Here is a 26,821-nt window from a genome sequence, read left to right as displayed (position 1 = left end):
TAAAATATAAAACATCAAATGCAAACCCAGACTGTGGTCTTTCTTTTTCCCAATGTTCTGTCAAACTGATATGATCTGCATGATGAACACTCTGGAAACATCTCCACTTGCCTTTTGAGACACAGTCCATATTCTCTGGTTTTTCTCCACCTGGTTAGTCATTCTTACACAGTTTCTTTTGCTGGCTACACCTTTTCCCCTGAACCCTTGTAGGAAGATAGTAGGACTTAATAATTGGTCCTCTTCTCTTTAACAGTCACTTTCTTGATGTTCTTCAGTTTCTCAGCTTTAAGTACCATCTATGTATTAATGATTCCCAAATCTACACATCTCCAGCTCAGACCTTTCTTCCAAACTCCAAAGTCACACATCCAATTCCCTGCTCAACATCTCCAGCTGAATGTCTTAGGGGCTTCCCAAACTCAAAATGTTCAAAACTACACTCCTCTTTCCCTTCAGACTTGCCCAACCTACAGCCTTCCCCATCACAACAGATGGCCCCATGATCCTTACAGTTGCCCAAACCTTGGATTTATCATGGGCTCCTTTCCCACAGATTCCCACATTCAATTTATGAGCAAGTGCTATTGGTTCTCTTTTGTCATGATCTCTAATGCTGTCACTCTGACCCAAACCACTATCATCTCCCACATTCTGGTTAACATCTGGTTAACATCTGGTTAACATCTGGTTAACGTCTGAGCTTCCTGGTCAACATCTCCCTGCTTCTATCGCTGCCCCATCCCCCACAGCATCTTTTTACCATCGCTATCACAGTGATCTTGTGAAAATGCAAAACAGGTTATGTTATTCCTCTTCTCTAAGCCCTGTGGTGGCTCCCTACTTGACTCAGAATAAAAGCCAAGCCCTTTACAACAGCTGTCAAGTCCCTACATGGTCTACCCTGATTCTTTCACTTCCTCTTCTACTCTTTCCCTCACTCACTTCACTTTACCCACAATAGTCTCCTTACTGTTCTTGGAGCAAGCCACGCGTGCACCCACACCAGGGCCTTTGCACTGGCTTCTCCCATTGCTAGAATGTTTTTACCCTAAACATATGCTTGGTTAACTCTCTTGCCTCTTTGCTAAAATCACACTTTCCCAATAAATCACATTCTAACCAACCTATTTAATACTATAACCTATATATCTCCACTAGCTCACTTGATCTCTTTCTGGGCTTTGCTTGATTTTTGCTGGGTTTTTTTTTTTTTTTTTTTTGTAACATATTATCTCCAAACATAGCATACAATTTATTTCATGTTTACAGGGTTTTTTTTAAAACCTATATCCTCTGTTAGAATATAAGCTTTATGAGAGTAAGGATTTTTTGCTTTGCTCACTGAAAAAACTTAGGCACCTAGAAGGTGTTTCCTAAGGACTCCTAGGAAGGAAAAGTTATGACCAACCTAGACAGCAGATTAAAAAGCGGAGACATTATTTTGTCAACAAAGGTCCATCTAGTCAAAGCTATGGTTTTTCCAGTGGTCATGTATGGATGTGAGAGTTGGACTATAAAGAAAGCTGAGCACTGAAGAATTGATGCTTTTGAACTGTGGTGTTGGAGAAGACTCTTGAGAGTCCCTTGGACTGCAAGGGGATCCAACCAGTCCATCCTAAAGGAGATCAGTCCTGGGTGTTCATTGGAAGGGCTGATGCTGAAGCTGAAACTCCAATACTTTAGCCACCTGATGCGAAGAGCTGACTCATTTGAAAAGACCCTGATGCTAGGAAAGATTGAAGGCAGGAGAAGGGGACGACAGAGGATGAGATGGTTGGATGGCATCACCGACTCAATGGACGTGAGTTTGAGTAAACTCCGGGAGATGGTGATGGACAGGGAGGCCTGGCATGCTGCAGTCCATGGGGGTCGCAAAGAGTGGGACATGACTGAGCAACTGAACTGAACCAAACTGAAGGCTCCTAAATATGTGTTGAATAAAGGGATCAATCTCATTGCCATGATTCTTCAACTATTCAGAAGATATTTATCTGGGAATCTGTTATTAAAAAAATCATACTTCACTGAGCTGGTGAGGTGAGGAGGGTAAGTTCTGAGGGGATCTTGCTTCTGGTGCAAAGTGTCTGGCTAGCCAGGTATGACTTGCTCCAGGGACAGTGCCCAGAGGGGGAGAAAAAGCAATCATAAAAGTGAGATCATCTAAGTTTAAGAGGCTTTGTATAACCAAAATTGAGGCCTGCTGCTGCTGCTGCTGCTAAGTTGCTTCAGTCGTGTGTGACTCTGTGCGACCCCATAGACGGCAGCCCACCAGGCTCCCCCGTCCCTGGGATTCTCCAGGCAAGAACACTGGAGTGGGTCGCCATTTCCTTCTCCAAAATTGAGGCCTAAAATACACTAAAACTCTGAGATTCATATACATTTTTGGTGGGGGTAGGGGAGAGAAGCCAATTTCCAAAATTAATAGGATTTGATTTATATGAAGGGTAGACTATTTTATTTTTTAATTAAAATTTTTTAACTTAAAATTTTGATTTTGGCCCCACAAACTGGCACCTGGGATCTTATTAGTTCCCTGATCAGGGATCAAACCAGCGCACTCTACATTGGAAAAATGGAGTCTTAATGACTAGACTACCAGGGAAATCCATATCATAGACTACCAGGGAAACCCATATCATACATGCACACAGCTCCAATAAACTTGGTTAACTTGTATTCTAAATCCAAAGGGCCAGAACCAGGATGGTATGGGGACAGGACAGACACCTAGACAGCAGCAAACAAGGAGTGACAGACAGCTTCCGGGTGGTCGGGAAGAGTCAGGCAAATAAAACAAAAACAGGCAGAACTTGAAAAAACACAAAAGCCAAACTGAGGCACTTGATGTTGAAACAGATAACATACATACTTCAAAATCACCATATTATAATACAGGATACTAACATGTTCAATACACTGAGCCTCAATCATTAAATAAAAGGAAAATGATACCCAGCATACTTCAGGAAAGCAGTCTTATTAAATAGCACTTATAAATACCATTAAATGCCGTTTCTATTAGAAATACTAAATTATGCCAAGTTTGGAAGATTAATTGGGATAAACTTGATATTCATCCCAATTAAACTTGAAATTAACTTCTCTGTGATGCTGAATAACTGAAGACTCACTGTTCATAAGTATTCCATTTGGCTTTTGGCCATTTGTTTATTGCTGGGTATCCAGAAATAAATCTTGGGTTCTAAAGCAGAGTAGTCTGATCAACTTAAAGATTTCAGCAGGTTTGTAGAACTCTGGGTAATTTGAGGTTATCACAATTTACAAAACATGGACAGAAAATCCTTAATTGGCCAAAATATCTGGGGGATGATAAGACTTGGGGAGGTATGCTAGGATTAGAAGGTTAGGTCAGGTAGGTAGGCTAAGTTAGAAGACACAAATAACATTTCCCACATTTTCTATCATAAGCCTTTTTTCCCTTGAGCTTGCTACTAATATTAGAAGGAACATACTTGAAACATCAGTATAGAGAAGAGGGAATGGGATTTCATCCCATCTTGGTCCATGGCACATACCAGCCTTGTGGCCCTGATTTAACTTTTCTAAACCACAGTTTCCTTATCTGTAAAATACAAATAATACCAGCTATACTACTGTCTTGATGAAAAGCAATTTGAAGAGATGTATCAAAGCTCTTAAACCTCTTCACACACATACCTTAGTTCTATGGGTATCTCGTTCCTAAGGAAGCAATCTCAAACAAAGGAACAACCGCTCATAAATGATGATGGCATCACTGAGAACAGCAGTAATCATCTTAAACGTCTTGATTGTCCAACAACAGGAAAAAAACAGTGCCACAGGGTTCACTTGATTTGCGCCAATAAAAATTAGATTAACAAAGAAATTTTAATAATCTAGGAAAATGATCATCCTATAGGGTTAATTTTAAGAGGCATGAAATCTTAAACTACAAACTCAAACAGGTTAAAAAATACCCATGCCAAAAATCCTGTAGGAAAACACGCTAAAGTTTTATGACCATGTATTCCTGGTGATAGGATTTGCAGAAATAAATTAATAATTATAAGCCAGAAATGCTTTGATTTGGCCCCAATTCAAATGTACTTCAAATCACAGTTCATTACCTTTCATAAGCGCCTGTCATTCCCTCTGGGAAGGAGAAAGACCTGTCAATATACGTCAACTTGTAACACTCTCGCAGAGAAGCAGGGTGTGTGTGCCTATTGTCAGCGCTCAGCTGCAAGCCAGCAGCAGCTCTCACAAACCGAGAGAGAAAAGGGTGTAGCGAGAGCCACTGCTCACGTGTAACACGGAGGAGTCGCGCTGCTGTCTCAAATACCTGCTTCAGCATCTAAGCATCAGTGGGGCTTTTGGTTGTTTGTTTTCTTTTCTCCTATAATTTCCTTTATTACTCACTTTTCATTTTTTAAAACCCCTTTTAATTCATTCAATACAAACTCTGTAAGATAAAACTCCCACCGTTTAAGTTTCTACTGTATATTTATAAGTAGAATTCAGCACACAAAACAATTTTAGGCCTGTGTTGCTTGTCTTCATTCAAAGGAAAGAAATTCAAAGCTATTCTATTTGTAGAGGCATTCTTCTTGCAGAATTTGACTGCAAAATTCTTTACAGGCAGGTAAAAATCAATAGTAGGTAAATAAATAGAAGAAAATCAAGGTTAGCCAAACTAAAATGGAAAGAAGAGAGGCTCCTTTTTAGATAATTTTCCAGCATTGAAAAAATTATTCCATCCTCATGTTTTACGTTATTATTGTTCACTCTCCCTAATACCTATACTCCTTCCCTAAAAGTGATGAATAAAGTATACAAATTCTTTAATTATTTCAATTTTGCAATTTGACTGCTTTACAATTCTCTTTCAGGTAAACCCAAACAATATCAAGCTTAAGTAACATCCACTTTTGATTTCTGTAAGCTTCTATGAGGGGCAGCGTCATTGCTTGTTTCTGCTGTGGATATTCTGGATTAGGACTTCTAATGATAGAGGCCAAAGAAGAAAAAATTGACCATCTAAATCCAAAGGGTGTTTTTAAAATGAGATTTACTTTAATATCCATAATCTGTTGGGATGTTGAATTCTGAAATGAACCTCTAAGGTTGTTAAGATAAATATCCTATGAAGTGCTGAAAAGGTAGAAGCAAAGCAATAGAGATAATGTAAAACTCAATTGAGGAAACGATAAGGTGCATTCACAAGCTGATAACGTACAGAAGATGAAAGAGCACAATAAAATTGTATTCTCTTCCCAGTCAACCAGTTGGTCTCTAAGTTTGGCTATGCTTCGGAGATCTGCCTCAGAGTAAAGCTGCCTTTTTATATGATCCCGTTGGTATTCTCTGTAGTTGCACATTTTTGTATCAATAGGGGGCCTCCCCAATTATGCTCTGATAACCTGGATAATTAAACAGGGACTCCTGGTCTAAGTATTTTCCACAAATAAAATGTAAAACTTTGTTACTGATTAGACAGCTCTAACTCTCACAAATCAGATCTTCAAATACCACCAAGGAATATTTTACAATGAGGCTGCTGCATGCACGGTACCTTAACATCAGCAGACACTTTACTCTCAAGTTCTCTTTAATTTTTGACATGACAAAATGTATAAGCATATTGCTATATCATCTAACAAGTTGATGAGGAAATGCAAGAATCAATACAAAAACATTATCAAAAGGCAAGTGATAGACTAAGTTAAGGCAAGTGATAGAAAAGTTCCTTAGGATAGTGAACAAATCCTCAACATGAAAAATCACTGGAGTTTATAGGTACTCTGGAGACTATAGCATTATCTTGCTCTGAGAGGCGCATTTTTCTGAAAGGCCTGCTGTCAGAGAACACAAACCACACAGAGGTACCAAGCGAATTCACCACTGATAAAACTAAACTGGCTAAATATGAAACTCAAAAGTTCATGAGTAGGATGGGATGTTGATACCACCATGAGTCAGCCATCAACATCCATGGTCAAAAGTACACCCACAGATTTTTTAGAAACTCATTTAAATGAGAGTGCATTTCCTGATTTGTATGCAGCTCGTCAATTCTCTAGGGACAGCTTTCTTTTTTTTTCTCAACAATTATTGTAATGAAGAATAAAAATGAACAGCATTTTAAACATCTTTAAGTAGTAATATATGAAGGATAAACCAAAATTTCAGGATTTATTCCTTCCACCATTCTCTGAAATAACCTTTGTCTATTACATCCACAAAAGCAATAATATGCTATGCTGCTGCTGCTGCTGCTGCTAAGTCTCGTGTCCGACTCTGTGCGACCCCACAGATGGCAGCCCACCAGGCTCCACCAACCCTGGGATTCTCCAGGCAAGAACACTGGAGTGGGTTGCCATTTCCTTCTCCAATGCATGAAAGTGAAAAGTGAAAGGGAAGCCGCTCAGTCATGTCCGACTCTTCGCAACCCCATGGACTGCAGCCTACCAGGCTCCTCTGTCCATGGGATTTTCCAGGCGGGTTTTATAAATGGAAAACTCAGCTTTCGTCCTTCTTCACTGCCATGTTTCTCTCTCCTGTGGTTTTCCTTTAACACTCACATAGAATGCTTCACTTCTGACACTTCTGGTCACCCTGCATGGTGGCATGGGTGAGACAACAAGCAAGTCTCCAATAACAGCTGGATGTCCTACAACTTAACTCAATTCTGACACTATCTACCTGGAGATAGGGTCAGATCTCACAGGTCAGAGTTCAGTTCCTCAAGTTTGGGCTCCCCACCCCTCCTCCAGATGCCAGTGGCAAACGCAGGTTATCACTTTTGCTTTTGACCAATCAAGCTATAGGTTAGAGGTGCCAACTACCTTCTCCTTGGGTTCAATTAATTAGCTAAAGGAACTCACAGAACTCAGGGAAACACTTACTTACATTTACCAGCTTATTAAAGAATATGACGCAGGATATGGATGAATAGCCAGATAAAGAGAGACATAGGGCACAGTCTGGAAGGTCCCCATGGAGGTGAGGTGTGTCATGCTCCCGTGTGGATATGTTTGAATCCCCCACTGCTGGAATTTTATGAAGCTTCCTAACATTAGACATGGTCAATTATTAAATCCATTTCCAGAGCCTCTCCCCTCCCTGGAGGATGGAGGGGGTGGGGCTGAAAATTCTAAGCTTCTAATCATGGCTTGGTCTTTCTGGTGACCAGACCCCATCTAGGAGCCCACCCAGAGTTGCATCTCTAGGACAGAAGATGCTCTTAGTACTTTGATCACTCAGGAATTTAGAAGGGTTTCAGGAGCCCTATGTCAGACATAGGCTCAAAGACAAATAATAGGACAATAGATGCTCCTAATGTTTTTATCACTCAGGAACTGACAAGAGTTTTAGGAGCTCAGTGCCAGGAACAAGGGCCAGAGATGAAAATGTATATATATCTTACAGTTGCTTTCACAAAATAATGCCTCATAACCAAACAAAAGAGCACTATCACATGTATTCAGCCTCTGCCCCCATCACAGGCACTAGCCTGACCCATGTTCTCTACAATACCTCAGCCACCAACCACCTATTCAGTAAAGAATGGATTACACTGATTTAAATTCATACTACATGATCTCTCAGTTCATTAAGGACCTTTGATCATATCTGACTTTTACAAAAACCTGCCCACCCTCCCTAAAATACCAGTACCCTCCATTTCTTGCCCTGTTCTCTACCTTGTCTTCCTGCATTAGTCTAATCACTTTCTGACATTATAATATAGATTTGTCCATCGCCCTGCTCGATCACTCCTTATCCTTTTACCTTTGGCCTAACAACCTTTTTTACCATCTAACTTTTCCTGTTTTGTTCACCACTGTATTCCTTACTGCCTGGAACAGTATCCAGCACATAGCAAGTACTCAACAGATATCAATAGCTTTCTGAAGGACTGGTTGAATTAATTAATGTCTTCCCAATGAATATTTAAATTCATGAGGTCAGAGTCCATGTCAGATTTTCTTACTAACCTATCCCCATTAAGAATGTCCGGCACATGGAAAGTGGAGAGTAAAATCCTTGAATGAATGAATAGTAGGAAAGGAGAGGACTAAAATCATATCTTTTTCCTACAGAACAGGGTTGAGGAAGGCGGAAAGGAGCATTAACAGGGAAGAAGGGAAAGCTGGAGGAGCGACAAGAGTGGCGAGGGACACTAGAGATAGAACTTTCCTATATCTCAAAGCTGTTTAAAGAGTTTATAAAGAGAACATCTAAAGTTTAAGAACTCAACTTGTTTCTGTAACATGTTCAATAAGTAATAAATCAACGACTAGAAGAAAAAGGCTGTCAGAGCCTGAACACCAGGGAAGACATTAATGTCTTCATTTGAGGTTTAAACAGAATTGAAATGCCACATACAGTATCAAGAATCAAATTATCAAGTTTTAAGCAATGTCAACTTCCCATCAAAGGTCTTCTATTTGTTTTTAACATGTCTAACAATTAACCCTTTTCTAAGGGCCTTTGCACTCATTTCACATACCAGCAAAGTAGTGCTCAAAATCCTGCAAGCTAGGCTTCAACCAAGAAATGTGAACCAAGAAATTCCAAATGTACAAGCTGGATTTAGAAAAGGCAGAGGAACCAGAGGTCAAATTGCCAATACCCGCTGAATCATAGAAAAAGCAAGGGAATTTCAGAAACACATCTACTTCTGCTTCATTGACTACACTAAAGACTTTGACTGTGTGGATCACAACAAACAATAAAATTCTAAAAGAGATTTCTCACGTGCCTCCTGAGAAACCTGCATGCAGATCAAGAAGCAACAGTTAGAACCAGACACGGAACAATGGACTGGTTCCAAACTGGGAACGGAGTACATCAAGGTTGTATATTGTCACCCTGCTTATTTAACTTACATGCAGAGTACATCATGTGAAATGCTGGGCTGGATGAATCACAAGCTGGGATCAAGATTGCCAGGAAAAATATCAACAACCTCAGACACGCAGATGATACAACTCTAGTGGCAGAAAGTGAAGGGGAACTAAAGAGCTGCTTGATGAGGGTGAAAGAGGAGAGTGAAAAAGATGGCATAAAAGTCGACATTCAAAAGTATTTTCTTGGGCTCCAAAATCACTGCAGACAGGGACTACAGCCACAGAATTAAAAGATGCTTGCTCCTTGGAAGAAAAGCTATGACAAACCTAGACAGAGTATTAAAAAGCAGAGATGTCACTTTGCCAACAAAGGTCCATATCAAAGCTATGGTTTTTCCAGTAGTCATGTATGGATGTGAGTGTTGGACCATAAATAAGGCTGAGCACTGAAGAATTGATGCTTTTGAACTGTGGAGCTAGAGAGGACTCTGGAGAGTCCCTTGGACAGCAAGCAGATCAAACCAGTTAATCCTAAAAGAAATCAACCCTGAATACTCATTGGAATGACTGATGCTGAAACTGAAGCTTTAATACTTTGGCCACCTGATGCAATGAGTCAATACATTGTAAAAGACCCTGATGCTGGGAACGATTGAGGGTAGGAGGAGAAGAGGGTGACAGAGGATTAGATGATTGGATGGCATCACCAACTCAATGGATATGAGTTTGAACAAACTCTGGGAAATGGTGATGGACAGGGAAGCCTGGCACGCTGCAGTCCATGGATGGGGTCACAAAGAGTCAGACATGACTTCGGGACTGAACAACAACAAGGGCTTTTAAAAGTACTTCTCCATTTAATTAAATAAGAGAGAAGCTCTTGAACTTTCAACCAATTTATAGGTAATAATCCTATTGAGCAACTGATCATAATTAATATGCTTACATTTTATAATTGTATTCTATAAAATATTTTCAGAAAATTATATTACTCATTTTAAAATTATTTTTGACATATAGTTGCTTTACATTACTATGCCAATTTCTGCTATACGGCAAAGTGAATCAGTCATACATATATATATGAAAGTGAAAGTCACTCAGTCATGTCTGACTCTTTGCGACCCCACGGACCCTATACAGTCCATGGGGTCTCCTGCATTGCAGGTGTATTCTTTACGAACTGAGCTATCTGGGAAGCCCACATATACATATAACCCCACTTTTTTTGATGTATTACTCATTTTAAGAATGCGTCAGCATGATTAACACATGCTCCTTGGTTTCCATGGTAACAATTACAGGGCCAGGCTCTTGACCACCATTTGTGTGTTAGAGAGGCACCAACATTCCTCCTTGAGAATACACCATTGCCCCTACAACTTCACAGAGAAGGGCGGGACCACCATTAGGACATACAGTCTTATTTGGCTATCAAATGAGGATGTAATTATCTTCCATGTTTGGCCAAGTCCAAAGTCATAAAACTCTCCATTTAACCAACAATACATAACAGCAGTACTCCAGGAATCTATTGAAAAATATTACTTCAAAGTCATTGGTATCCAATGTTATTAGCTATCATTAGATGTGAAAAACAATATTTATGGAAAATTTTCTGAAAGAGATGCATTCCACCTATTTTTAAAACAGCCTAAAATCTACCCTGGTATAAAATTATGTGTGCTAAGTCGCTTTAGTTGTGTCCAACTCTTTGCAACCCTATGGACTGTAGCCTGCCAGGCTCCTCTGTCCCTGGGATTTTCCAGGTAAGAATATTGGAGTGGATTTCCATGCCTTTCTCCAGGGGATCTTCCTAACCCAGGGACTGAACCCATTTCTCTTATACCTCCTGTCTTGCAGGTGGATTATTTACCACCATTGTCACCTGGGAAGTTTTAAACAGTCAAAAAGCTGTATATTGGCTCCCTCAGAGAAATGCTCTCCTTTAGTATCCCTTTGGCATTATGCTATCAAGATATATTGAGAGCCCTATGAAACGCATTACTGAATTCACTATTGGGATGTTGTGGAGGATATTGTTCATCACACTGCACAGTATCTTCTCCATGAAGTTGAGGAGATCAACAGGTTCCAATATCATCCTATTTAATATGAAAGTGAAAGTGTTAGTTGCTCAGTCATGTCCAATTCCTTGCAACCCCATCGACTGCAGCACGCCAGGCTCCTCCATCCATGGGATTTTCCAGGCAAGAATACTAGAGTGGGTTGCCATTTCCTTCTCCAGGGGATCTTTCCAACCCAGGGGTTGAACCCAGATCTCTGCATTGCAGGCAGATTCTTTACCATCTGAGCCACCGAGGAAGCCATACTTACTTATTATATTGTTGTAATATACTTACTTATTAGTTGTTCTTCTCTGGCAGAAATAATTTTCATTTGTAAATACTGAACAACGAAATAACTGTGCTTCCTTTTTTGTGCTAATCATGAGAAATCACAGTTTTAATGATCATATTAAAAAAGAAGAAAAGCTTAAAATTAATTATCTAAGTTTTCTCTTTAAAAAGCCAGAAAAAGAGAGCAAATTAAACCCAAACTAAGAAGGATAAAAGGAGGAAAAAAGCATAAATCATTGAATTTCTCAAATAATAGAGAAAATCAACTAAAAATTGGTTCCTTTAAAAGATTAACAAATTGAGAAGCACCTAGCAAAGTCAGTCAAGAGAAAGAGAGAGCAGACAAAAAAATAATAGTATAAGATATGAAGGAAGAAACATCACTATATATCCTAAGGACATTAAAAGGATAATAAGAGAATACTAGGAACAACTCTATGCCCATAAGCTTGATAACTTAGATGAAAGGGACATACTCCTTGAAACAACTTATCAAAATGGACACAAAAGAAACAGAAAACATGGGTAGTCTTCTATCTATTAAAGAGATTGAATTTGTCACCAAAAAGCTTCCCACAAAGTCTACTCCCAGTCAGAAGACATCTATAAGACATTTTAAGAGGAAGTAACATCAATATGCATGCATGCTAAGTTGCTTCAGTTATGTCTGACTCTTTGCAACCCAATGAGCTGTAGCCCACCAGGCTCCTCTGTCCATGGGATTCTCCAGGCAAGAATCCTGGAGTAGGTTGCCATTTCCTTCTCCAGGGATCTTTGCTACTCAAGGATCAAACCTATGTGTCTTATATCCCTTCCATTGGCAGGCAGTTTTTTTTTTTACCACTAGTGCCACCTGGAAAGCACAACAACAAAATTATACCACTCTTTTAAAAATAAAGGAAATAGAGAAAACGGAAATGTTTCCTGGTTCAAGGAAATCCATTCTTACCCCTGTGTTCAGCTTTGTCCTGGCAACCCTAGCCAATGCAACAAAGCAAGAAAAATGCATAATAAAAGACAGAAAGATCAGAAAGAATAAGTAAAACTACCAGTATTCACAGACAATAAGATTGTCTAGATAAAAATATGAGGAATTTACAAAACAACTACTAAAGCTGAACAACTGTCCTAAAGTTGTACCGTTAATAAAATCAAAACTGGATTTGAGCACAAACAGTATGGCTCCCAAACTCTTAACCCCTACGTTAAACTTTCTACTTAGAGAAGAGCATGCAGCTACACTTGTATTAGCCAAAAACCTCAACACAACCACTACAGTATGTATTTGTAGCCTCATCTGATGCTTTGGAAACAGAGGTTCAGAAAAATTAATAATGTCACCAAGATCACAGGGCTAAAGGGTTGGAAGTGGCAAAATTTGAATCCAGGTCTGGCAGACCTTAAAACAAGGTTGAACTGAAAATACCATATTTTCCAGATTGGATAAGGAAACAATGAGAAGATCGAGATCCAGATGGTAAGGTCCTAAAACAAAGCAGTAGAATCCAAAGGCCAAGAGAAGCACTGGCAACTGGTTAGGTATAACAAGGGACAGAGGAAATGCAAGACACAGGTAATGCAAAGTTTTGAGAATGATAGTTTCATTAATAAAACAGAAAAGCAAGGAGGAGAAACTGATGGAGAAGAGAGTTAAGAAAGATGAAATCCGTTTTAAACAAGCTGAAAATCAACTTGTTAGGCTAAGGATAGTTTTGACAGCAAATGATAGAAAACCTAACAGAGTGGTTTCCAGAAATACAGTATATTTTTCTTCACAAAACAAAAAAGCTGAAGGTAGGCAACTATTGATTTAAATTCAGCAGCTGTACAAAGTCAGAACTAAAGTCTGTGCTTCTCCTGGCCCTTCCTTCTGGCATTATAATATGGGTACCATAGGCCCAAGGTAGTAATTTCAGGCAGAAAAAGGAGTGTCAAACACATCTGTATCTTTCATCAGTAAGGCAAAAGCTATCCTAGAAGCCTCTAACAGGGTTTTACTATGTCTTATTGGCCAGAAGTGTATCCCATCGGCACCAAGCCTCTAGGGAGGCTGGAAAGATAAGTATTTTGTTTTTTTGTAACCTCTCTAGCAGAAGTAGGTGAAGGAAAACAATTTCTGCCCCAGATTATTAATGGGATATTTGATATGGGAATGTCCGACAGGGAAACAAAAGGGCATCTAGTCTAGAAGAGAGAGCACGGAGACAGAATGTGAGCAATGTGCACAGTTAAAACCCAGGAGTGCACTGGTGCTCCAAGGAGAGCGTGAAGAGGACACAGGGCAGCAATGGTGTTTTGTTTTTCTGTCCATGCAGGGAAAGCAAGTAATGCACATGGATGCAGCTGAGTAAACACGGCGCCCAGCGCCTCTGCTCCAGCCGGTCAGATTGTTTGCTTTCTCTTGTGTGACTGGGTCTTTCCCTGTCCTCCTCCCCACCCAGTTAGTTCCGTCCTCTTTCTCTTTCCTCGGTCTCTCAGTTTTCCCAAGACTGTCTCTCCTTTCTCTTTCCTTCAACTTTGAATTAAAGGTTGTTGTTGTTTAGTCGCTAAGTCATGTCTGATTCTTTCGTGACCCCATGGACTGTAGCCCGCCAGGCTCCTCTGTCCATGGAATCTCCCAGGCAAGAATACTGGAGTGGGCTGCCATTTCCTTCTCCAGGGAGTCTCCCCAAGTCAGGGATTGAGCCCACATCTCCTGCATTGGCAGGCAGATCCTTTACCACTGAGCAACCTGAGAAGCCCATGAATTAAAGTACTGGAAGAAAATCTCACTCTTCACTGCCACCATGCAAGAGCATAAAAATAGATTTAAATCTATCTAAAGAGAAAGTAGCTGCCTTGGGTTTAGGGAGATGAAACAAGATAAGACGCAGCTACTCCAGAAGGGCTATGAAATCGTATAAGCACATAGAAAATCCGAACTAAAGAGCATCTGCCCATCCTAGCCTCACTGGAGGAGCATGACGTCCATTTGGGGGAAGCTAAACTAAGACAAGACAAATTTGCTTTGCTGAGTACGACTCTCCCTGACGACTCTTTCAGGCTTCCGGTCTGTGCTCAGGAGACCAGACTGCAGGGCCAGGCTGAGAGGAACCAGGAGCCTTTTTCTCAGGCCTACTGCTTTGTGAGCACGCCGTTCCCCATGTGCCTCGGATCCGAGGTGGTCCAGTTCTGATCGAATTTTTCCTTGCCTATATCCTACAAGCACAGGTAAAAATAAGCACCGCAGAACTTAATCTTGACTACACACGAGGGTGTGATGTTCTCTAAATGCTCCACACGTGCATTCCCATGTTTTGGAGCTACCATGAGATGTCCCTCAAGAAGCTGTAGAGAAGATAGTGGCCAAGCATTTACATTTCAAGAACAGTATATTTGCTAACATCACAAAAAGAGATCACTTGACATGCACTCAGAATGCAAGTATATAACCCTTCTGTGAAAGACTGTCAAAAAAAAATCAAATCAATTAATAAAACCAGTCAAGCCCTAGAGCCAAATACCAATTTACAGGAAATACAGGGGTCAAAGGGACATATTAAAAGACATCATGAAGGTATATTTAAAATTCAGACTGTAAAAATCTACCTGTTTCTTCAACAAATGTATCACAAGGAATAAAAAGAGAGAGCTATAGGGAAAATCCAGAGATTGAAAAAGACCTAGAATTGTAAAGTAATTAGCCTCCAATTAAAATAAATAAATTTATATTAAAAAATGATACTAATAAAAATACCTAGATACATATCAACTAAATACAACTTATTTGGATCCAAATAAAAACAAACTGCAAAAAAGAAAAAGTCATGAGATAAATGGGGAAGTCTGCACTCTGACTGGATATTTGATTATATTAGGAAATTAATATCAAATTTTAAAATATGTGACAATATACTTAGAGTCCTTAGGTACTAGATATATATATATATATATGTGTGTATATATATATATATATTTACAGATAAAATGATACTATATGGGACTTGTAAAAATCCTGGGAGTGGTGGGGGACAGTTCAGTTCAGTTCAGTCACTCAGTCGTGTCCCACTCTTTGAAATCCCATGAACCGCAGCACGCCAGCCTCCCCGTCCATCACCAACTCCTGGAGTTTACGCAAACTCTTGTCCATTGAGTAGGTGATGCCATACAACCATCACATCCTTGGTCATCCCCTTCTCCTCCTGCCCTCAATCTTTCCTAGCATCAGGGTCTTTTCCAATCAGTCAGCTCTTCACATCAGGTGGCCAAAGGATTGGAGTTTCAGCTTCAAGCTCAGTCCTTCCAAAGAACACCCAGGACTGATCTCCTTTAGGATGGACTGGTTGGATCTTCTTGCAGTCTAAGGGACTCTCAAGAGTCTTCTCCAACACCACAGTTCAAAAGCATCAGTTTTTCAGCACTCAGCTTTCTTTATAGTCCAACTCTCACATCCATACATGACCACTGGATAAACCATAGCTTTGACTAGACAGACCTTTGTTGACAAAGTAAGGTCTCTGCTTTTTAAAATGCTGTCTAGGTTGGTTATAACTTTCCTTCCAAGAAGTAAGCATCTTTTAATTTCATGGCTGCAATCACCATCTGGAGAAGGAAATGGCAACCTACTCCAGTGTTCTTGCCTGAAGAATCCCAGGGACAGGGGAGCCTGGTAGGCTGTCGTCTCTGGGATCACACAGTCGGACACGATTGAAGTGACTTAGCAGCAGCAGCAGCAGCAATCACCATCTGCAGTGATTTTGGAGCCCCTCAAAATAAAGTCTGTCACTGTTTCCCCATCTATTTGCCATGAAGTGATGGGACCAGATGTCATGATCTTCGTTTTCTGAATGTTGAGCTTTAAGCCAACTTTTTCACTCTCCTCTTTCACTTTCATCAACAGGCTCTTTAGTTCCTCTTCACTTTCTGCCATAAGGGTAGTGTCATCTGCATATATGAGGTTATTGATATTTCTCCCGGCAATCTTGATTCCAGCTTGTGCTTCTTCCAGCGCAGCGTTTCTCATGATGTACTCTGCATAGAAGTTAAATAAGCAGGGTGACAATATACAGCCTTGACATAATCCCTTTCCTATTTGGAACCAGTCTGTTGCTCCACGTCCAGTTCAAACTGTTGCTTCCTGACCTGCATACAGATTTCTCAAGAGGCAGGTCAGGTGGTCTGGTATTCCCATCTCTTTCAGGATTTTCCACAGTTTGTTGTGATCCACACAGTCAAAGTCTTTGGCATAGTCAATAAAGCAGAAATAGATGTTTTTCTGGAACTCTCTTGCTTTTTTTGTGATCCACCAGATGTTGGCAATTTGATCTCTGGTTCCTCTGCCTTTTCTAAAGCCAGCTTGAACATCTGGAGTGCAGAGCAGCGGTTGCGCAGTGCAGGAGGGAGTGGCCGAGAGGAGATACCCCACATCCAAGGTCAGAAGGAGCAGCCGAGAAGAGTTACCCCATGTGCAAGGTCGGGGCAGCTGCCATAAGGAGATACCCCACATCCAAGGTAAGAGAAACGCAAGTACGACGGTAGGCGCTGAGAGAGGGTATCAGAGGGCAGAAAGACTGAAACCACAAGGACAGACAACTAGCCAATCTATCACATGGACCACAGCCTTGTCTAACTCAATGAAACTAAGTCATGCGGTGTGGGGCCACCCAAGATAGACGGGTCATGGTGGAGAGGTCTGACAGAATGTGGTCCACTGGAGAAGGGAATGGCAAACCACTTCAGTATTCTTGCCTTGAGAACCCCATGAACAGTATGAAAAGGCAAAAAGACAGAACACTGAAAGAGGAACTCCCCAGGTCAGCAGGTGCCCAATATGCTACTGGAGATCAGTGGAGAAATAACTCCAGAAAAAATGAAAGGATGGAGCCAAAGCAAAAACACCACCCAGCTGTGGATGTGACTGGTGATAGAAGCAAGGTCTGACACGTAAAGAGCAATACTGCATATTATGCAATATCAGGAATGTTAGGATTGTTAGGATACTGGAATATTAGGTCCATGAATCGAGGCAAATTGGAAGTGGTCAAACAGGAGATGGCAAGAGTGAACATCAACATTCTAGGAATCAACGAACTAAAATGGACTGGAATGGGTGAATTTAACTCAGATGACCGTTATATCTACTACTGTGGGCAAGAATTCCTTAGAAGAAATGGAGTAGCCATAATAGTCAACAAAAGAGTCCGAAATGCAGTACTTGGATGCAATCTCAAAAACGATAGAATGATCTCTGTTCGTTTCCAAGGCAAACCATTCAATATCACAGTTATCCAAGTTTATATCCGACCAGTAACGCTGAAGAAGCTGATGTTGAACAGATCTATGAAGACCTACAAGACCTTTTAGAACTAACACCCAAAAAAGATGTCCTTTTCATTATAGGGGACTGGAATGCAAAAGTAGGAAGTTAAGAAACAGCTGGAGTAACAGGCAAATTTGGCCTTGGAATGCGGAATGAAGCAGGGCAATGGCTAATAGAGTTTCACCAAGGGAATGCACTGTTCATAGCAAACACCCTCTTCCAACAACACAAGAGAAGACTCTACACATGGACATCACCAGATGGTCAACACTGAAATCAGATTGATTATATTCTTTGCAGCCAAAGATGGAGAAGCTCTACACAGTCAGCAAAAACAAGACCAGGAGCTGACTGTGACTCAGATCATGAACTCCTTATTGCCAAATTCAGACTTAAATTCAAGAAAGTGGGGAAAACCACTAGATCACTCAGGTATGGTCTAAATCAAATCCCTTATGATTATACAGTAGAAGTGAGAAATAGATTTAAGGACTAGATCTGATAGACAGAGTGCCTGAAGAGCTATGGACAGAGGTTCGTGACATTGTACAGGAGACAGGGATCAAGACCATCCCCAAGAAAAAGAAATGCAAAAAAGCAAAATGGCTGTCTGAGGAGGCCTTACAAATAGCTGTGAAAAGAAGAGAGGCGAAAGGCAAAGGAGAAAAGGAAAGACATACCCATTTGAATGCAGAGTTCCACAGAATAGCAAGGAGAGATAAGAAAGTCTTCCTCAGCTTTCAAGGAAAAGAAATAGAGGAAAACAATAGATAGGGAAAGACTAGAGATCTCTTCAAGAAAACTAGAGATACCAAGGGAACATTTCATGCAAAGATGGACTTGATAAAGGACAGAAATGGTATGGACCTAACAGAAGCAGAAGATATTAAGAAGAAGTGACAAGAATACACAGAAGAACTGTACAAAACAGATCTTCATGACCCAGATAATCACGATGGTGTGATCACTCATCTAGAGCAAGACATCCCGGAATGCAAAGTCAAGTGGGCCTTAGGAAGCATGACTACGAACAAAGCTGGTGGAGGTGAGGGAATTCCAGTTGAGCTATTTCTAATTCTAAAAGCTGATGCTGTGAAAGTGCTGCACTGAATATGTCAGCAAATTTGGAAAACTCAGCAGTGGCCACAGGTCTGGGGGACAAGTGGGTATAAATAAAACAACATTGAATGTGACTTGATGACTGTTGGAGGCGAACAGGGTGGAACCACAGAATTATTATACTATTCTTCTTTTATATATGTTGAAATTTTCCATAATAAACTTCAAAAAATAAAAATTAGAATAGAGCTATGCCATACCATGTCATTTTTTCTTAAGTATTCACATCAGCCAAGAAAATAAGGGAAAAACAGAGGCAGATGCTGGTGCCCAGTCAAGCCCTTTCTATGGCAGAGGGGCCCATTTTGAGGACTTGCCCTCAAGGTTGCCGAGGCTATTTCATCCCTGAGGAAGAGGACGCCTCTGGACATCTCACCCCGGTCCCAAAAGTACTTTCTATAATTAGGGAGCTGCCCTGAAGCTGAAGGTAAAATGATGACTACAGTACAACACAGCAATACAACACAACATCAAGAGAGGCACAGAAGGAGTAGACAGGCAATTGTGATGACGCCTGAGTTGTGCTATTACATTGTTGGACAAAGTGTAACAAAGAGTCCTATGGGAGCACTCAGAAGATCCTCTAACTGGAAGAGGTGATGACCAAACTGCCCTGAAGAATTCCCAGAACTATCTTCTGATTATAATTCAATTCCCAAGCTCTGTTGCTCTAGGAAGAGGATGAGCTGGCCAGAAGTTGTAAGTGTCCTGATCTCCTGGCAGCTTTGCCTCTCCTTGTAAATGCACCACACGGCCTTCTAATAACAACTGGATTTCCATACAGCTTGCCTAGAGAAGGAACACGTTAGCCAAAGGATGGCAGTATCCACTTCTCTGATGCTCAGTTCCGTTCAGTTCAGTTCAGTTGCTCAGTCATGTCTGACTCTTTGTGACCCCATGGACTGCAGCACACCAGGCCTCCCTGTCCATCACCAACTCCTGGAGCTTACTCAAACTCATGTCCATCGAGTCGGTGATGCCATCCAACCATCTCATCCTCTGTCGTCCCCTTCTCCTCCTGCCTTCAATCCTTCCCAGCATCAGGGTCTTTTCAAGTGAGTCCGTTCTTCACATCAGGTGGCCAAAGTATTGGAGTTTCAGCATCAGTTCTTCCAATGAATATTCAGGACTGATATCCTTTAGAATTGACTGGTTGGATCTCCTTGCAGTCCAAGAAATTCTCAAGAGTCTTCTCCAAAACAACAGTTCAAAAGCATCAATTCTTCGGTGCTCAGCTTTCTTTTATAGTCCAACTCTCACATCCATACATGACTACTGGAATTATCAAATTAATAAACTTTCTGATTTTTATAGGTTCTCAACGGTTGGCGCCTATATATCTATCCCTGAAAAAAATGCATTAATTCTTGATGTGCTGACAAGTCAGAATTTCAAGATTGTAAGACCAGCCCTGAATCCTGGGTAATGCCATCCCTTGGAACCTGCCTAGGTAGACACCAGCCTTCCCCAGCCTTCTGCTCTGCATGCTTCTTTGATCTTCTAGATTCCTTAAGGCTGGGACCGTGTCTGATGCTTCTTTGATAGCTGAGTCATCCTCTTTCACCATGTCTGCCTAAAAGCATTCTTGTTTTTAACAAATCTGTTTCTTGATTTCTTTCACTCTCATTCAACCCCATCAAAAATAGCTAACTCAACATCTATTTAGGAATCAAGTCAGATGCAAAGAACTATGTAAGGGACATTTTTTTAATGAAAAATTAATAATTTTAAAACTGTTCAGCTATTTTGAAAGATGACAACCTTTTTCACATACTCATACTCTATTAACTTCCTTTTCTGCTTAGGTGGTCCACAAACAGTTTAATCAACCAAGGACCTCCCTCCACCCTATACCTTTAACTGAAGATCAAGAAACCAAACATCGTCAACTCCTTCCCAGACAAAGAACAACTTTCATCTCCAGTGATTTCTCTGTTGATCACTTAGGTAGATTCTTTGACCTGTAATAGGGGATGGCAAACTTTTTCTTCAAATATCCGCAGAGCAAATACTTCAAAAGCTGCGAGCCACACAGTGTCCGGCTACTGCACCGTAAAAGCAGCCAGAGACAGCATGTAGCCGAATGAGCATGGCTGTGTTCCAGCAAAACTCTGCTTGTGGACATTGACATTTGAATTTCATATACATTTCATGGGTCACAAAAGATTAATCTTGTGGTTTATTTCCAACCACTCAGAAATGTGAAAAACATTCTTAGCTCAGGAGACACACAAGCAGCTGTCGGATCTGGCCCATGGGCCATAGTTTGCCAACTCCTGCTCCGCAGTGATGAATATTGGCAACGGTTCACTATACGTACTGTGAATGTGTGTGGTCCCTTCATAACACACCCTTACCAACCATGAGAATTACTATCTGTAACGGTTCTTAAATTCACAAGTGGCAAAACTTACAAGCTTGTGGGAAAAATATTTTCACTAATATTTTTAAAAATGGTCAACACATTTTTAAAAGGTATTTTGCATATTAAATATCTTTTACATATCTCAAATCCCAAATAGTGGGGTACTGTGTAATACATTTCTAGTTACCATCCCTGCCCAAAAAAAATTTGTAAGATAAATGAGGCAGCGCTAAGCTTGTTTTGCTTTGACAATGTTTCCTGTTGAGACTTTTTTCAATGTATTTTTATTCATCCAAATGTTCAATGGCTTTCTGACTTTTAAAATTAGTATTCATACACTCTCACCTTCTGAGTTGTACCATAGTCCAAGAACTTGGATGCGTGATATAGAAAAAGCTTTAGATTTTGTTTCTTCAGCCTAATCCACTGCTGCTGCTAAGTCGCTTCTGTGCGACCCCATAGACGGCAGCCCACCAGGCTCCCCCGTCCCTGGGATTCTCCATTCAAGAACACCAGAGTGGGTTGCCATTTCCTTCCTAATCCATGTATCTACATATTTTTAACCTCCCTCCCCTTACATAAGCTTATAGAGCATTGCCTATCTATGACAACTTCCTAGGCACACTTAACAAACATTTCTACTGGATTATTTTCCTTGTTTTTGTTTATTTGTTTGTTTCAGCTTTCATTACACATCCTTTACTCCTGCAGACTTTCTACTTGAACTCCCCTTTTTATTTCCAATCCGCCGTTGCTCTTAACTCCCCTTTTTATTTCCAATCCGCCATTGCTCTTTTTCTAGCTGTCCACAACAGTTGACGCTTGCATGATACATATATCTAAACTATATTTCCCAGCTGTGGAAAAGGTCCCAGCATCATTTCCCCAGACAGGACATCAAGGATCACTGTACCATTTCCTCTTTGCTTCTGTGTGTGCTTGCAAAATCCATAATCGAGAGTTTTAGAAAAGCAGAGCATATGTTTTTATACTCTTGATTTGGTCACAAGAGGAATTTGTGGTTGAGATGAAATGAGGATATTTATCTGCCATACCTAAGTGTCCTTGTTCACACTGCTCCCACAATTTTCTGCCTGAGAAAATTCCCCACAACCTCCAAGGACAGGAACCTGTGGGAAGCATCCGTGGCAGACCTGCTGAGGCTCTCCTCTGCATCCCCAAAGCATTTCATGCATCTCCATTAAAGCACTTATGACTGCATTGCGCTTGCTTGTTTATGTAACTGTCCCACCCCCACCTGCCCACCCCACTAAGTCAATAAACAACTTTCATCTTTTCTTTTTTTCCCCTACCTCCCCCATGCCCAACACAGCGCCTGGAACAGAGCATCAAGATTGCACTTCTCAGAAATATTCAGGGCAGTGTCCCAAAAGGAATGACTTTGGGGGCCTCCCCAGCCAACTTCCATCAGCATCCTTAATCTCCCTCCTCCCCTAAAGAGTCAGCAATCTAAGTAAAAAATGCTTAGATTTTTTAAATTGGGGAAAAAAAAAAAACCCACTTGAAAACAAGTATCTCAAGGCCCTCTTATCAAGAGACTGCCACTCTTAAACTCTTCTTCAAAGAAATTCTAGCAACAACACCGTGGAAAATGCAAGGTTCTCTTAACACTACAAAATAATATGCTTATATGGCACCTCACAGTTTTCACATTACTTTCACGATTTTGTTTTTCCATTTAGCCCACTAACCCTTGGTAAGACAGATAGCGTTAGCCTCATTTTTCAGTCACTCAAGGAAATAAAAGTGACATGTCCAAGATCAGAGCTTGTGGTTGATGACAGCTCTAGGCCTAAAATACTTAATTTGATTAAGGGTTAAATCTTACATTGATCTGTCTACTCTCCAGCACTCCAGGAAAATTAGGCTTGGTATCTATGGAGGATTCTATCCCCAGCTCCACCCTTGAACATTCTGTAGTATCAGATTAGATTGTGACACTATGTTCTAAAAATCCATTCCAAACAAAAATCATTTGGGCAAATACACATTATAAAAAGAGTCAAATATGCCCCACTTGTGTTAGTACTGTTCTATGATTTTTGCCATAAGTACTTACTGACTAGAGGGTTGCCAGTGAATTACTGACTGTTCAAAAAATGGCATGCCATGAATTTCTGCAAATGGAAATATGCAGCCTATTATCTAAACAATTCACTCAGGAGGAAGTACCATTATTTATAAGGACAAGAGCTTGATTTTCTCTTCTTTGATAATTTGTCTTCCCTAAACTATTAAATTTAGATTACTTATCGCATTAGCAGGCTCTTCACTTAGCTTCTCTACATAATTCTCTATGATTTAAACGTCACTTCAATTCTCTTACTATTTATTGCATACAACTCTTTTAATATTAGCATATATCATCTTAGACGTAAATAGGGCAATGTCTGCCAAAACATCTTGCTACTGTGTGGTAATTGAAAGGCAAAATTATTCCTCAGATATATTAAGTTATTCAAATGAGCCACATTTAGTTTTTTTCCAATTATTTAATTTTTTCAACAAAGGCCTACATAGTAAAGTATGCAGAGCATGTCACACTTAAGATTTTCAAGTTTGATCTGGTTTCGAATCTGCTAATTGTAAAAATTTCAATATGGCAGAGTGCAAAATATTTCCCCCAAATGCAAATAGAGATGTCATGCAGATAACTGCAAGACATGAATCACTGCCCTGCTGCATCAAACTGGAAAAATCAGAGGCAGTTCACTCTGCAAGATTTCTTACCCAGTTCTTAAAAGTTCAGATGCATCACCTTTTAATCAGGGCAATAAGCTAATTGCTAACATACTGGGTAATGTTTACTGCTAAACCCATAATCTGGACAAACAGAAAATTATGCTGTCAGAGCCTGCAAACAACTGCAGTCCGCTGTTACACACTGCACCGTCCTTACACAGGGCTGTCGTCGGGAGTTACAGTGCTTTACTGTTTTAATTTTTTTAGAGTAAGGGTCTCTTCCCGAGAGGTAGGGTATTAAGACGGAAGCAGTCTCCCGCGTGACCTTCCTAACACAGACCTTGAGCGAGCGACTGCGGGGGCAGAAGCTGAGAATTTCAGAAGGCACTCGACAGCTCAGCTGGGTCCTTCACACTTGGCTTTCAGGAACAAAAAAAAAAAGCACGTTACTCTGCACCTGCCTCTCCACCCACCCTCCTCGAAACTTATTTACCCCTAAGGATCTAAACAGCCAGCAGAAGGTAGGAATCTAGTCTCTCCGGTGATGCCTAGGAAAATAAACCCCTGACCGGAGCTCCGAGCCGGGGGTCGAGAGGGGCAGGGGGCGAGGAGAGCTTGAAGGAGGGGCGAGGGGGACCCGGAGGGGCTGGGGCTCCCCCCACTGCGCCTCAATTTCTCCACCACGTGTGAAAATCTGGCGCACCAGGTGCCCCATGACAGACCGGGATCTGCGTCTCCTGGTCCCAGGCGCGGATCCTCCGCTCCCTCCCCGCTCGGGGACCCTCCTCCCGCGGCCCCGGCGGGCGTCCCCGCGGCGGTCTCCGGGCAGACAGCGCGCAGAGCCCCGGCCGGCGGGGGCCCTTCCCCGGCTACCTTTTATCCAGGCAGGCGATCCACTCGGCCGAGGAGGAAGAATGGGCAGCGTGCGCAGCGACCATGATGGGCAGCGGCGCGGTGTCCCCAGGCTGCGGCGACCTCCCGCGCTCGCTCTGCCTGCGCCTCGCCCGCGCCTCGCCAGCCGCGCGGACCCGCTCCTCCCCGCCCGCCTCGCGCCCAGCGCCGCGGCGACGCGCCCGCCCTCCCCGCGGCCCGCCGGGCGGGGGGCCAGCAAGGGAGGGGACCCGAGGGGCGGGCCGCGGGGACCGCGCTGCACTGCGGCGCCCGGGGGTGGGGAGTCCCGCGGTCCCGCCCGCCGCGGGGAGGGGGCTGGGGGGCGACCCCGGGCGGCAGCCACCTGCGACAGGTGGCTGCTGCGTCTCCGGGAGACCTGGGCCGCACCCCTCACCTCGGGGCCTCCGGAGCGGGGAGGGAGCGAAGGCGCCGCGGGCGGGGGTGGGGGGACGGGGACGGATGTCAATGTCTATATATTTTTCATACAGCAAATGCCACTAAAATGGCTGCTGCCTCTCTGTTTCCTTAGAAACCCATTAGTCTCCCTCAGCAGCTGTCAAAACTTGCTGGCGTTTCCTGCTCACCTTCGCTGTTTCTCCTTCAGAAAGGGATGGAGAGGAGGACCATCTGACTTGGCCTGGAGGCACCCTCAGCGGTCCCAGTCTCCCCTGGGAGGCCGCGGGAGGCCTGGGATGGAACGCAGAGGCAGTGCAGGCACGGCTGGAAGCCCAGAGGGCAGGCCAGGGCCCAGAACGGTGACCAGTGGTGACTATTGTCGTTTAATCACTAAGTTGGGTCCGACTCTTTCGGACACCATGGACTGTAGCCCGCTAGGCTCCTCTGGCCATGGGATTTCCCAGGCAAGAATACTGGAGAGGGTTGTCCTTTCCTTCCTTCAAGTCATGACTGAGGGTTGACAAACTGAAGTTTCCCGCCTTGAACCTTGCACTTGCTGGGGCTCCCATCGCCTACTCAATGAAATACACACAAGCACACAATTAAGAATGGTGAGCAGTGGGGCCACAGCAGAACTGTAGTTCGGATCAGGGACCAGGTTCCCACCACCCTTGGGTAACCTGAGTGGTTGGCCCCATGTGTCCTTCATCCTGTGTCTGGAGTGTGGAAGGGATGGTCACTACACCTGTCTCTGGTAGGTGTACAAAACAAATGATATGCTTAGAAGTTCAGTTGCACTCTGTCAAAAATCAAATTACACACCAGCGGTTGCTTAGGAATTAGGGGACAAGTTAAATCTTTTAGACTACTACCAAGCAGTGTTTTGATACTGATGGTGCATTTGGAAACAGACAGTGAGAAAGGAGATAGAGCGTTGCTAACCTCACTCTGTTATTTTTTTTCTCTCCTACTCTCCTCTCATTCCCCTGCTCAAACAATGTTTGAGGAGACTGGAGAGAATGAAACAGCAGGTGCATTCTGACATCCTAATAAAAGCAGGTGCATTTTATCCCAATAAAACTCCTCCAAAGAATCACCATTTCCCCTCTGCTCCCTAGCCAGGATCTGGTCTCAGACCTACCTCTGTTCCCTCAGCAATATTGCCTGGTTCAGTGCTTGTCCCCCAGGTAACCTCCATCCTGTGGATTTCTACTGTGTTGAAGGTAAATAACATTTGAAATGTTATACTATACAATGTTATACTATGCCAAAGGTATTTTTGTTGTTGCTTTTTTTCAGGACAGAGGTATGAAGAAGATGAGTCTCCTATATTTATTAAGATTCACTTATAAAGGCATCAGAGAGCTCTTGAGAACATTCCAAGGTCGCCAAATGCTTTCTCAAAATGCCTTTACTCAGAGAATATTTAAAGGTAAGGAGCTAGAGGAAAAAAGGACTGCGCATGACCTGTCATTACTGGAGGCTTGGAGTTGCTATAATTTTTAGCTATGATACTAATAATAGTCATCATTTATTGAACATCCACTGAGTGTCAGGTGCTGTGCAGAGTTCTCTACATGTGTTACCTCATTTAATCTTCAGAACATTCTATGAAGCAATCAGAAGGACAGATGTCAGGGTTACTCCACAAGGAGAGAAAAACGTCTTTGAAAATGTAATGAACTGGAGAAAATTGTTTATCAGGACTTCCAGGGAGAGTGTTGACTGGCTTGGAAAGAAGATGTTGATGAGCTACTTGGAGTGGGAGGGAAAACCCCAGGCCCCTGTTATGCTTGTTAAGGATTGTGGTCTGATGAACTACAAGGCCTTTGTTTTGCCCTGCAGGGACCCT

General features: G+C 42.0%; 1 protein-coding gene across 2 annotated transcripts in view; it reads right to left on the bottom strand.

The window, feature by feature from the left end:
* Nucleotides 1-24,794, bottom strand: part of RAPGEF4 (Rap guanine nucleotide exchange factor 4) — a 329,561-nt gene extending 304,767 nt beyond the window's left edge. Inside the window, exon 1 of one of the 2 annotated variants that reach the window (XM_018064697.1) lies at nucleotides 24,556-24,794. In XM_018064697.1, coding sequence (XP_017920186.1) covers nucleotides 24,556-24,620 — 65 coding nt within the window. In that variant the 5' untranslated portion in view covers nucleotides 24,621-24,794. The remainder of the gene's footprint in view (nucleotides 1-24,555) is intronic. The other variant, XM_018064706.1, reaches the window with a different exon arrangement.

The sequence above is a fragment of the Capra hircus genome, chromosome 2 (genome assembly GCF_001704415.2).
Source record: "Capra hircus breed San Clemente chromosome 2, ASM170441v1, whole genome shotgun sequence".
In the NCBI taxonomy this organism is placed as follows: domain Eukaryota; kingdom Metazoa; phylum Chordata; class Mammalia; order Artiodactyla; family Bovidae; genus Capra; species Capra hircus.
The sequence above is the reverse complement of the archived record's forward strand: the minus strand, read 5'-3'. Positions and strand labels throughout refer to the sequence as shown.